General features: G+C 40.2%; 2 protein-coding genes across 2 annotated transcripts; both read left to right on the top strand.

Annotated features, from left to right (window-relative positions):
* The first annotated feature begins 362 nt into the window (after positions 1 to 362).
* mrps16 (mitochondrial ribosomal protein S16) lies at positions 363 to 3,115 on the top strand. The gene is made up of 4 exons (XM_046383341.1): positions 363 to 548; positions 774 to 804; positions 1,957 to 2,223; positions 2,692 to 3,115. The coding sequence occupies exons 2-4, from the start codon at positions 792 to 794 to the stop codon at positions 2,826 to 2,828; spliced, it is 417 nt and encodes a 138-aa protein (XP_046239297.1). The 5' UTR covers positions 363 to 548; positions 774 to 791; the 3' UTR covers positions 2,829 to 3,115.
* A 6,696-nt stretch (positions 3,116 to 9,811) lies between these two features.
* LOC124057121 (putative protein TPRXL) lies at positions 9,812 to 11,283 on the top strand. Its single transcript, XM_046385257.1, has 2 exons — positions 9,812 to 11,127; positions 11,273 to 11,283. Exons 1-2 carry the CDS (start codon positions 10,023 to 10,025, stop codon positions 11,281 to 11,283), a joined length of 1,116 nt encoding a protein of 371 aa, XP_046241213.1. The 5' UTR covers positions 9,812 to 10,022.
* Positions 11,284 to 12,671: the final 1,388 nt, after the last annotated feature.

The following is a 12,671-nucleotide window of genomic DNA, read 5'->3' on the forward strand; positions in this document are numbered from 1 at the left end:
AGGGACAATTATTTGAAGGAACTGGAATTTACATTTTGCTGATAATAGCCGGTAGCCTACTTTTACTTGTATACAGGACCTTTGCTTGTAACATAGCCTATATATTATTACTGCTTTCACCTGGGAATTTGAGCCTGGTTCTATCACCTCAAAACACGTGACTAAATTGTAAAAACACTGTAAAAACTTGAATGCAATACCAATATCAATCTAATAGCATATATTTTTAATTTCAATGTTTACATGAATTTTCAAAGCGTTCACATTTCAAACTTAAAACAATGTGTGCAGTACCAAGTAGCCTCGGACTTCATTCCTGCGGTATATTAAAGAGAAGTACAACAGCACCACTCAGTGTTATTGAGATGCAATGACACCGAGGCAATACGTAACTTCCTGTTTAAACATGGCCGCGCACTGAGTAAATGTCACATTACTCCTGCTGCTGAAAACACACAGTTATTAACTTTTATTATATCACGTGTCCAAGTTAATGAAAAGGAGACATCTGGGAATAGCAAGCGTTATCGTGTTCAACATCCGCAGAGGTATTTTTTTCTAATTTCTAAAGTACACTTTAGTAGTCTTCAAACAGGAGATGCTCTCTACTAATAGAACTAGCCGTTAGCATCAGCTCCGTCACTGTAGTGTTGTCATTGTAGTGATATTAAAGCGATATTTTCACAGTTATCAGATATATAACAAACTCATTGCTGGCGTTGCTTAGAAATAACGTTATACTTCTGTTTAACGGTGACTTTTTTCTTTTGCAGGATAACCCAACCGTCACCATGGTTCATTTATGTGAGTACACAGACTGAACACTCACATTGTCCTGTGGCAGCAAGCCGTATGGAGGCATTAGCAGCCGTGACAGTTTCCTCATATAAATATTACTGCTTTCTCAAGTAGTAGGCAAATTTACTGAGTTGTAATGAGGCACATTTTAAAGAGAAGTACTGTAAAGTTTATTACTATGACTACAGACCTGGAAGCTATCAATTCTTTTTCATTGCTGATTGTTATGATTAGCTACCTAACATATGAAATGTCAAAAAAAGGAAAAAGCAAGTATTTATTTTAGAAGCAAAAATGAAAAAAATATTTGCCACGTGATGAAGCAAGTGCCAACTGTTTACACCATATGATACATAACATAGAGACACTGTTTTGTTTTTAGGTGCACCCAGAAAACCTGTGTAGACAAAGTCAACAGTTCAGAGCGGCACAGATTTAACTTTATGGGTTTTGCTGTTGAACAGCAATCTTCAAGTCTGACCACAGATTCTCAATTGAATCGAGGTCTGGGCTTTGATTAGGTCATTCCAACACATTTAAATGTTTCCTCGTAAACCACTTGAGTGTTGCTTTAGCAGTACGCTTAGGGTCATTGTTCTACTGGAAAATTAACCTCTGTCCCAGTCTCAAATCACTGGCAGACTGAAACAGGTCTTGCTCAAGAATATCCCTGTATCCAGGGATCCAGCTTTCCCTCGATTCCGACCAGCTTCCCAGTCCCTGCTGCTGAAAAACTTCCCCACAGCATGATGCTGCCACCACCATATTTTATAACCCAACCCTGACTTGTACTTCTCAACAACTTTGTCCCTGACTTGTTTGGAGAGCTCCTTGGTGTTCATGCATGAAATATAAATTAAAAAACACTAAACCAAAGTAAGTAGTAGATGTTCCATTACTGTTTCTCCCATCACTTCTCTATCTCCCTGTCCTGCTCAAAAAATATATCTTTCATTAAGGAAGGAAGCAGTCAGAGATATAGGAAACACTGGGTTGCTAAGAAAGATATCATTCGGTAGTGTACACAAGATTTCACGAAAGGAAAAGACTTGCACTGGTTTGGGCCTCTGACAGACTATGACTATGGGTTATGTGTTAAACAGTCACAAGAAACTTTTTCTTTTTGACAATGCTCACTGTTTTTATTTCCTTCCACAGCTTCACTTCTGCTAAAGAAGTACCACGGAGGTCACGTTGTCATCCGATTGGCTCTTGCAGGCCACAAACAAGCTAACAGACCCTTTTATCGCGTTGTGGCAGCTTACAACAAAAAGCCAAGAGATGGTAAATATTTAGAGCAGTTAGGCTCCTATGACCCCCTCCCAAACATCTACAATGAGAAACTCGTCAGCTTCAACTTTGACCGAATCAAGTACTGGATCGGCTGTGGTGCACACCCTACAAAACCAGTGGCCAAACTTCTAGGTGTGTATTCACTGTATTGGCATGTTTTTAGAAAGTGGATCAGCATTGCTCAATTTCATTGTGGTTTTGTTTAATCAAGGAGGTCCATCTATAAGTTTTATGAGCATCAACACCTTTTAGGCAATATTCAACTAGAGATATACTTCTCTCTGGTCACTATTCTTGGAGAGTTTCTATATTCATAAGTAATGACTACTATCTAGTACTACTATGTGCTAACTGTGCCCTCGAGCACCTCAGCCATGCCCTCAGGTTTAAAGTATTGCTCAGATGTGTTAAATAAACCTTTTGTCATCATTACAAGCATCTCTTGTATTATTTGGTTGATTCTCCAAAAATCTACAACAAGGAATTCAAATTAACGTAAAACTTCTTAAAGTTTTCATCAAGTTTTCTAGGTGATGTCTCTGCCATAGTTTGTTGGAAGAGCTTGTAATTAAAGATGTATATTCCTCTCTTGCCACAAAGGTTTGGCAGGATTTTTCCCTCTGCACCCCATGACAATAACAGAGGCAGAGCGTCGAAGAGCCCAAACGGTACTGACAGAACCTGCAACAGGAACAGAAGATGGTCTGGAGACGGGACAGAAGGAGACTGAAGTCTGAGGCTGAAGAGAATTAAAACTGAGGACTGTGTGTGACTGTCTAAAACAAAAGCATGTTGCAGGTATTTGATTTGTTGAATTTGTTGCGTGGACCGCTCATAGCAATGATGTGTCTTACTGGCAATTAATAGCTCATTCTAACTGCTTTAGTTGCTATGAGCAGTTCATCTTAAAACTGATTCTCGATAAAAATTCAGTGGCTTCAGGTTATGTCTTTGAGAGTGGAATGCCATAACAGGCAGTATATTGTATTGTTTTGTTTGACTTAAATAAAGTATTTCAATATTATTGCATTTGTCTGAGGTTATATTATAGATTTTTTTGGTATCACCTGTCCATCTCTGACCCTTACAGAAAAAAATAGGTTTTGTTTCCTTTTAACTAAACTAGCAAACCTTGCAATGATTCCAATAATACATTTGAATGTGCACACATGATTCAATAGTGAACGTCAGTAATGTCAAACACAAGAAAAAAAAATCAGAAGTGGGTGAGTTTGTTGATATGATTTCTGTCAAGTTTTACTGCACTCTGACTCAATAGCAAATTCTCCACCCTTACTTACACTGTACTGTGTGTTTTGGAAACCTTTGTAAACTGGAAAATTTTTCACAGACAGAAATCACGTAATGTTTGACAATCATTTTCTAATCATAACTTAGTAAATAATGGGTCAGCTCTTTCAAAGGAAACAACCTTGTGACATGTTTTTTTCATCCCATTACAGGGTCAGTGTTTACACACTAAGTTCAACATGCTGTAAGCTCCCACTTGTATTGATGACGAATATGCACAGTAAATCATACACACGTTGAGCAATCAATGTTAGAATAAACTTGGATGGAATAAAGTAGCAGTAATATTGATTTTTCCAAAGTGTAATCACACTACAATGGGTCTGTGATTAACAACCAAAAGCTGCAAATGTCATCTTCCGGTGATATTGCACCATAAAGTTTTCAAGCTACTATGTTCATTTTGTATTTTGTTAGACGTAGTTCAGAGAAAGCATATCCACATATTGCACATTTGTTTCTCCACTCTATTGTTTGGACTCTAAAGCACTGTAGATTGTAAAAAGAGACGGTTCTACAGAACAATTAATGAATTACAACTCACTAATTAAACTGATATGTTACTCATATATAGATGTTTTTTCTTCAGTAAATATAAATTGCTCTCTCTGTTTGCCTGTCACATCCTTATCCTTGCATGCTTCTGTATCTTTAACAAGTCCATATTCCAAACCACAAATAAGATTTGCATCACTAAAGAATTGATAAAAAGAGTAATTTATACCAAGATACTGTACACTGAACAACACCCGGGTTACACAGGAAAGTCTAGCAGAAACAAATATAAAGCTTAACATAGTTCTATAGTTTCATTCTTTAATGTGTTGGTGTATTGAGCATACCTACATAGAGCTGTATTTTTCAAACAGCAGTGAAAAAGATACAAATTAAAAAAATAAATCCCCCAAATAATTTCAACTATTATGAAATTATTGCAATCTAACATGACAAAACTGGACAGGGAAAGTACTTTTTTGTGTGGCATTTCAGAAAATATTTCTAATGAGCAAACAGAGGTGTGGAGAGTTTTATTCAATGCTCTGTAAAATCAATAGAAATGTGTTTGACCTCATCACAGCTCATGTTTTCCTGGTGGTGGGGTCATATTTAACGGTATATAGTGTGACTATTCAACTCAAATGACTATACAGTTAATATATTGCTCAGCGTATTGTCCCTTAATTTGCATTATGTGACATTCTCCATTATGTCCAGTGATGACACAGCATTTTACACACACAAGTTATTTTAATAACATAGCATTAAATACTGTTTGTAGTTTGTAATTTTTGTGCCAAAGAAATTATTTAATGACACAAAATGAACACAATTATTTTCAATAGTTATAATTATTATTCTGTCTATGTATAGGAACACTGGGTAACACGCTTTCTTTTTTTCTTACTGAAGTCACACAACCCAAACCCCACCTCACCCATTCACTCCTTATTGTCCTTGTCCACTTTAACGTCACTTTGATGAGGACCTTTGTAAACAAGAATGTACAGGGTGTGAATGTACTTTCAAGAAACTTTACAAGTTGATGCAATGCCGTGCCACAATACATTAAAAGGTTTGCATAGGGAGTGCACTACATCAGTAACAACCTTGGTTTACCATTTGATCATTGATGAGATATACATTGGGTCTGATACAGATGTTTATAGGTCCTACAGCTGCCCACAGGATCAAATTTAGCTGCCAATTCACTGATGATTATTAGGGCAGATTGTTGGATGTTTCTGGCAATACTGAAAATTGCAGATCATCCATCTAAATTATTCTTTTTTGTACTGGATAATGTTTATGGGTTGAAAGACATTGCAGCTGTTGAAGTATTACAAATTTACATCTTTTGGATACCTACCTGAATTCACAGGAAAATGAAAAAGTGGGCTTATTTGGAAACCTATAATTGGAGAAGGCTTCCCATTGTTCTTTTAATCCTTGCGTTTGTGGTCATCTTGCTCATTGCATTGTGTGTGTTCTTTGCACAAAAAAAAGGTAAGTCTGATTTCTGTAATACTTTTTCTTTATTATTTTTTTCATAATTAGGTGGGCCATTCTCAATAATTGTTTTCAAGTTAATTCCTTTATCACTGATATCATGACATAGTCTATATACTGATTAAAATCTGACATGATTCATTTTAGTCATGACAATCCTTCACGTATAACTACAACTACTGCAGAAAGTACACAGATAATGCTGCTCATCACTGTTAACTTGCACACTAATCCTCACACACAATAATTATAGGTTATTTGCACTCAGTATTATTTCACACATTATTTAATTTTTGCAAAAATGTGAATGTTATTTTAGTTAGTCATTTTTTTTTTACTAATTTTAGTTTCATCTGTTGTAATGTTTTATTGGATGCATTTTAGAAAGTTCATTAAAAACCTGGGTAACATCCAAATCATCACTTAGCTGTTGCATAACTTTCAAGCATCTCATCATACCAATGTGTTTTTTGTAGTTTTCACCAATTTTTTTTTTTTAAACAACAACACATCAGTTCAGGCTTTAACTGTAATTTTTTACAGGAGGATTTATAAACTCTGTGTAAGCAATACAATTAACATAAAAAGGAAATAACTGATATTGACTGCAGACTGACCAGCACATTCCGTTAATAACGTAATAAAAGAACAGTGAAAAAAAAATACAAAAAGTTACAAAGATATTGGATATGTGGCTGAGATAAATATATTATAGCCTATTCAATGTGGGATGAAAGGATGTTAATAATAGTATGAAAACTGAGTTGAGAACCAGCCTCTGCACAAGTAAAGAAAAATAAATCTAACACTGACAAAAAAACTTAATTGAACACAATCAGATCATGACTATTAAATTTGCAATTGAAATTGAAGACTTTGATATACACTATTGAGACAAAAGTATCCAGACAATTTTTCAGAGGTTGAGCTAGATCCCCTTATTTCCAAAGAAGGGAAATGTTACTGCTTCAGCATACCAAGACATTATGGACAATGCTATGCGTCCAATATTTTGGGGAAGGCCTTTTTGTATTCCAGCATGACTGTGCCCCACTTCACAGTCCCACAGCAAGATCCATAAAGATATGATTGAATGAGTCTGGCATAGAGGAACTTGGCAGGCATGCACAGAGTCCTGACCTCAACCCCATCAAACCTTTGGGATGAACTGGAACGGAGATTGCAAGCCAGGACTCTTGATCCATTAATAGTGTCTGACCTCACCATTGCTCTACTCTACTGCATGAATGGGCAAAAATGTTGTGGAAAGCCTTTCCAGAAGCTGTTAAAGCTGCAGAGGAGTCTGTGTATTCAGAATGCAATGTCATGAAAGTTGTTGGTGCAATAGTCAAGTGCTTTAAAACTTTTGTCTACATAGTGTACTTAAAAGGAAAAAAGTCAAAAAGCAAAATAAAACCCCTGAGAAAGGCAAATTTGTGGTAGCTTCAAATATATATGTTGCAGAAAGGGTCTTGTGGGTGCACTGACAAAAATGCCTTTATCATGCAGAAATACTGTTTTATTCAACAGGAAATCACAATGCAAAACAAGATCAGCCTGATGAAACAAGGAGGAAACCACAGATGGTTGAAAACAATACAGGAAAAAATCCATCAAACGTAAAGATGACATTGACTGAACTGACAAAGATTTTACAAGTTAGACCACCATTTAAATACACTGATCATCAGACAACTATGAAATCACGAAAATCACAAAAAACATTAACTAACAGGAAGTCTGAACCCACAAATATCAGAACTTTCCTATCAGTTAGTGCCCAAAAACCACAAACAACTGCAGAATGGACAACTGACACATCACCAAGTTCCAGTACTATGGAGCTTTCTTTGACGAGTCAAGGAACATCAACAAGTAAAATGTCCTCATCTCCAGAGAGTTGGTCCACATCTCCAAAATTACTGACACCCATTGGAACAAATGAGTCAACAGTGTCAAATTACAGAGTCAGCACAAATAGAGTTACAATAATGTCTAGCAGTGATCATTCCTTAACAAGCGCCATTTCCTCCCCATCAAACAGTGTTTTCCCCAGTTCAGCCTCCACATTCCCTTCAGTCAGTCCCCATGTAACTCAAACAACTGCAGAACATAAAACTGGAACATCACCAAGTTCCAGCAACACTGAGCTTCCCTTGACGAGCCAAGGAACATCTACAACAAAACCTCCCTCCTCTACGGAGAGTCAGTCTACCTCTCCAGAATCAGTAACATCGATAGGATCAAGTGAATCTCCAGTGTTGACTACCAAAGTCAGCACAAATAGAGTTACAATAATGTCTAGCAGTGCTCATTCCTCAACGAGTGCCATTTCCTCCCCATCAAACAGTGTTTTCCCCAGTTCAGCCTCCACATTCCCTTCAGTCAGTCCCCATGTAACTCAAACAACTGCAGAACATAAAACTGGAACATCACCAAGTTCCAACAACACTGAGCGTCCTCTTACTAGTCATGGGACATCCACAACAAACATGTCCTCCTCTACAGAGGGTCAGTCTACATCTCCAAAAACAGTGACAACCAAGGGAACAACTGAGTCGGCAGTGTCCACCTCCAAACTCACCACAAATGGAATTACAACAACTTTGAGCAGTGCTCATTCCTCAGTGAATGCCATTTCCTCCTCAGCACCGACCAATGTTTCCCCCGGTTCAACCTCCACATTCACTTCAGTCAGTCCCCATGTAACTCATTCCAGCAACACTGGGCATCCTTTAACTAGTCAAGAAATATCTACAACAAACATGTCCGTCTCTACAGAGGGTCAGCCTACATCTCCAAAAACAGTGACACCCATGGGAACAACTGAGCCGGCTATATCCACCTCCAAACTCACCACAAATGGAATTACAACTTTGAGCAGAGATCATTCCTCAGAGAGTGCCATTTCCTCCTCAACACCAACCAATGTTTCCCCCAGTTCAATCTCCACATTCACTTCAGTCAGTCCCCATGTAACTCATTCCAGCAGCACTGGGCATCCTTTGACTAGTCAAGAAACATTCACAACAACAATGTCCTCCTCTACAGAGGGTCAGTCTACATCTCCAAAAACAATAACACCCATGGGAACAAGTGAATCACCGGTGTCGATTTCTGAAGTCAGCACAAATGGATTTACAACAACTTCTAGCAGTGCTCATTCCTCAGTGAATGCCATTTCCTCCTCAACACCAACGAATGTTTCTCCCAGTTCAACCTCCACATTCCCTTCAACCAGTCACCATGTAACTCAAACAACTGCAGAAAATAAAATTGGAACATCACCAAGTTCCAGCAACACTGAGCTTCCCTTGACGAGCCAAGGAACATCTACAACAAAACCTCCCTCCTCTACGGAGAGTCAGTCTACCTCTCCAGAATCAGTAACATCGATAGGATCAAGTGAATCTCCAGTGTTGACTACCAAAGTCAGCACAAATAGAGTTACAATAATGTCTAGCAGTGCTCATTCCTCAACGAGTGCCATTTCCTCCCCATCAAACAGTGTTTTCCCCAGTTCAGCCTCCACATTCCCTTCAGTCAGTCCCCATGTAACTCAAACAACTGCAGAACATAAAACTGGAACATCACCAAGTTCCAACAACACTGAGCGTCCTCTTACTAGTCATGGGACATCCACAACAAACATGTCCTCCTCTACAGAGGGTCAGTCTACATCTCCAAAAACAGTGACAACCAAGGGAACAACTGAGTCGGCAGTGTCCACCTCCAAACTCACCACAAATGGAATTACAACAACTTTGAGCAGTGATCATTCCTCAGAGAGTGCCATTTCCTCCTCAGCACCGACCAATGTTTCCCCCGGTTCAACCTCCACATTCACTTCAGTCAGTCCCCATGTAACTCATTCCAGCAACACTGGGCATCCTTTAACTAGTCAAGAAATATCTACAACAAACATGTCCGTCTCTACAGAGGGTCAGCCTACATCTCCAAAAACAGTGACACCCATGGGAACAACTGAGCCGGCTATATCCACCTCCAAACTCACCACAAATGGAATTACAACTTTGAGCAGAGATCATTCCTCAGAGAGTGCCATTTCCTCCTCAACACCAACCAATGTTTCCCCCAGTTCAACCTCCACATTCACTTCAGTCAGTCCCCATGTAACTCATTCCAGCAGCACTGGGCATCCTTTGACTAGTCAAGAAACATTCACAACAACAATGTCCTCCTCTACAGCGGGTCAGTCTACATCTCCAAAAACAATAACACCCAAGGGAACAAGTGAATCGCCGGTGTCGATTTCTGAAGTCAGCACAAATGGATTTACAACAACTTCTAGAAGTGCTCATTCCTCAGTGAATGCCATTTCCTCCTCAACACCAACGAATGTTTCTCCCAGTTCAACCTCCACATTCCCCTCAACCAGTCACCATGTAACTCAAACAACTGCAGAAAATAAAATTGGAACATCACCAAGTTCCAGCAACACTGAGCTTCCCTTGACGAGCCAAGGAACATCTACAACAAAACCTCCCTCCTCTACGGAGAGTCAGTCTACCTCTCCAGAATCAGTAACATCGATAGGATCAAGTGAATCTCCAGTGTTGACGACCAAAGTCAGCACAAATAGAGTTACAATAATGTCTAGCAGTGCTCATTCCTCAACGAGTGCCATTTCCTCCCCATCAAACAGTGTTTTCCCCAGTTCAGCCTCCACATTCCCTTCAGTCAGTCCCCATGTAACTCAAACAACTGCAGAACATAAAACTGGAACATCACCAAGTTCCAGCAACACTGAGCTTCCCTTGACGAGCCAAGGAACATCTACAACAAAACCTCCCTCCTCTACGGAGAGTCAGTCTACCTCTCCAGAATCAGTAACATCGATAGGATCAAGTGAATCTCCAGTGTTGACTACCAAAGTCAGCACAAATAGAGTTACAATAATGTCTAGCAGTGCTCATTCCTCAACGAGTGCCATTTCCTCCCCATCAAACAGTGTTTTCCCCAGTTCAGCCTCCACATTCCCTTCAGTCAGTCCCCATGTAACTCAAACAACTGCAGAACATAAAACTGGAACATCACCAAGTTCCAACAACACTGAGCGTCCTCTTACTAGTCATGGGACATCCACAACAAACATGTCCTCCTCTACAGAGGGTCAGTCTACATCTCCAAAAACAGTGACAACCAAGGGAACAACTGAGTCGGCAGTGTCCACCTCCAAACTCACCACAAATGGAATTACAACAACTTTGAGCAGTGATCATTCCTCAGAGAGTGCCATTTCCTCCTCAGCACCGACCAATGTTTCCCCCGGTTCAACCTCCACATTCACTTCAGTCAGTCCCCATGTAACTCATTTCAGCAACACTGGGCATCCTTTAACTAGTCAAGAAATATCTACAACAAACATGTCCGTCTCTACAGAGGGTCAGCCTACATCTCCAAAAACAGTGACACCCATGGGAACAACTGAGCCGGCTATATCCACCTCCAAACTCACCACAAATGGAATTACAACTTTGAGCAGAGATCATTCCTCAGAGAGTGCCATTTCCTCCTCAACACCAACCAATGTTTCCCCCAGTTCAACCTCCACATTCACTTCAGTCAGTCCCCATGTAACTCATTCCAGCAGCACTGGGCATCCTTTGACTAGTCAAGAAACATTCACAACAACAATGTCCTCCTCTACAGCGGGTCAGTCTACATCTCCAAAAACAATAACACCCAAGGGAACAAGTGAATCGCCGGTGTCGATTTCTGAAGTCAGCACAAATGGATTTACAACAACTTCTAGAAGTGCTCATTCCTCAGTGAATGCCATTTCCTCCTCAACACCAACGAATGTTTCTCCCAGTTCAACCTCCACATTCCCCTCAACCAGTCACCATGTAACTCAAACAACTGCAGAAAATAAAATTGGAACATCACCAAGTTCCAGCAACACTGAGCTTCCTTTGACGAGCCAAGGAACATATACAACAAAACCTCCCTCCTCTACGGAGAGTCAGTCTACCTCTCCAGAATCAGTAACATCGATAGGATCAAGTGAATCTCCAGTGTTGACTACCAAAGTCAGCACAAATAGAGTTACAATAATGTCTAGCAGTGCTCATTCCTCAACGAGTGCCATTTCCTCCCCATCAAACAGTGTTTTCCCCAGTTCAGCCTCCACATTCCCTTCAGTCAGTCCCCATGTAACTCAAACAACTGCAGAACATAAAACTGGAACATCACCAAGTTCCAGCAACACTGAGCTTCCCTTGACGAGCCAAGGAACATCTACAACAAAACCTCCCTCCTCTACGGAGAGTCAGTCTACCTCTCCAGAATCAGTAACATCGATAGGATCAAGTGAATCTCCAGTGTTGACTACCAAAGTCAGCACAAATAGAGTTACAATAATGTCTAGCAGTGCTCATTCCTCAACAAGTGCCATTTCCTCCCCATCAAACAGTGTTTTCCCCAGTTCAGCCTCCACATTCCCTTCAGTCAGTCCCCATGTAACTCAAACAACTGCAGAACATAAAACTGGAACATCACCAAGTTCCAACAACACTGAGCGTCCTCTTACTAGTCATGGGACATCCACAACAAACATGTCCTCCTCTACAGAGGGTCAGTCTACATCTCCAAAAACAGTGACAACCAAGGGAACAACTGAGTCGGCAGTGTCCACCTCCAAACTCACCACAAATGGAATTACAACAACTTTGAGCAGTGATCATTCCTCAGAGAGTGCCATTTCCTCCTCAGCACCGACCAATGTTTCCCCCGGTTCAACCTCCACATTCACTTCCGTCAGTCCCCATGTAACTCATTCCAGCAACACTGGGCATCCTTTAACTAGTCAAGAAATATCTACAACAAACATGTCCGTCTCTACAGAGGGTCAGCCTACATCTCCAAAAACAGTGACAACCAAGGGAACAACTGAGTCGGCAGTGTCCACCTCCAAACTCACCACAAATGGAATTACAACAACTTTGAGCAGTGATCATTCCTCAGAGAGTGCCATTTCCTCCTCAGCACCGACCAATGTTTCCCCCGGTTCAACCTCCACATTCACTTCAGTCAGTCCCCATGTAACTCATTCCAGCAACACTGGGCATCCTTTAACTAGTCAAGAAATATCTACAACAAACATGTCCGTCTCTACAGAGGGTCAGCCTACATCTCCAAAAACAGTGACACCCATGGGAACAACTGAGCCGGCTATATCCACCTCCAAACTCACCACAAATGGAATTACAACTTTGAGCAGAGATCATTCCTCAGAGAGT

The sequence above is a fragment of the Scatophagus argus genome, chromosome 3, assembly GCF_020382885.2.
Source record: "Scatophagus argus isolate fScaArg1 chromosome 3, fScaArg1.pri, whole genome shotgun sequence".
Taxonomy (NCBI): Eukaryota; Metazoa; Chordata; class Actinopteri; family Scatophagidae; genus Scatophagus; species Scatophagus argus.

What these genes read in the sequence shown, in the direction of transcription:
- mrps16 (XM_046383341.1), top strand. An exon ending in ACCAGTGGCCAAACTTCTAG is followed by an intron (nt 2,224 to 2,691) that starts GTGTGTATTCAC and finishes CTTGCCACAAAG; the next exon opens with GTTTGGCAGGATTTTTCCCT.
- LOC124057121 (XM_046385257.1), top strand. Translation starts at nt 10,023, where the DNA reads ATGTCTAGCAGTGCTCATTCCTCAACGAGTGCCATTTCCTCCCCATCA.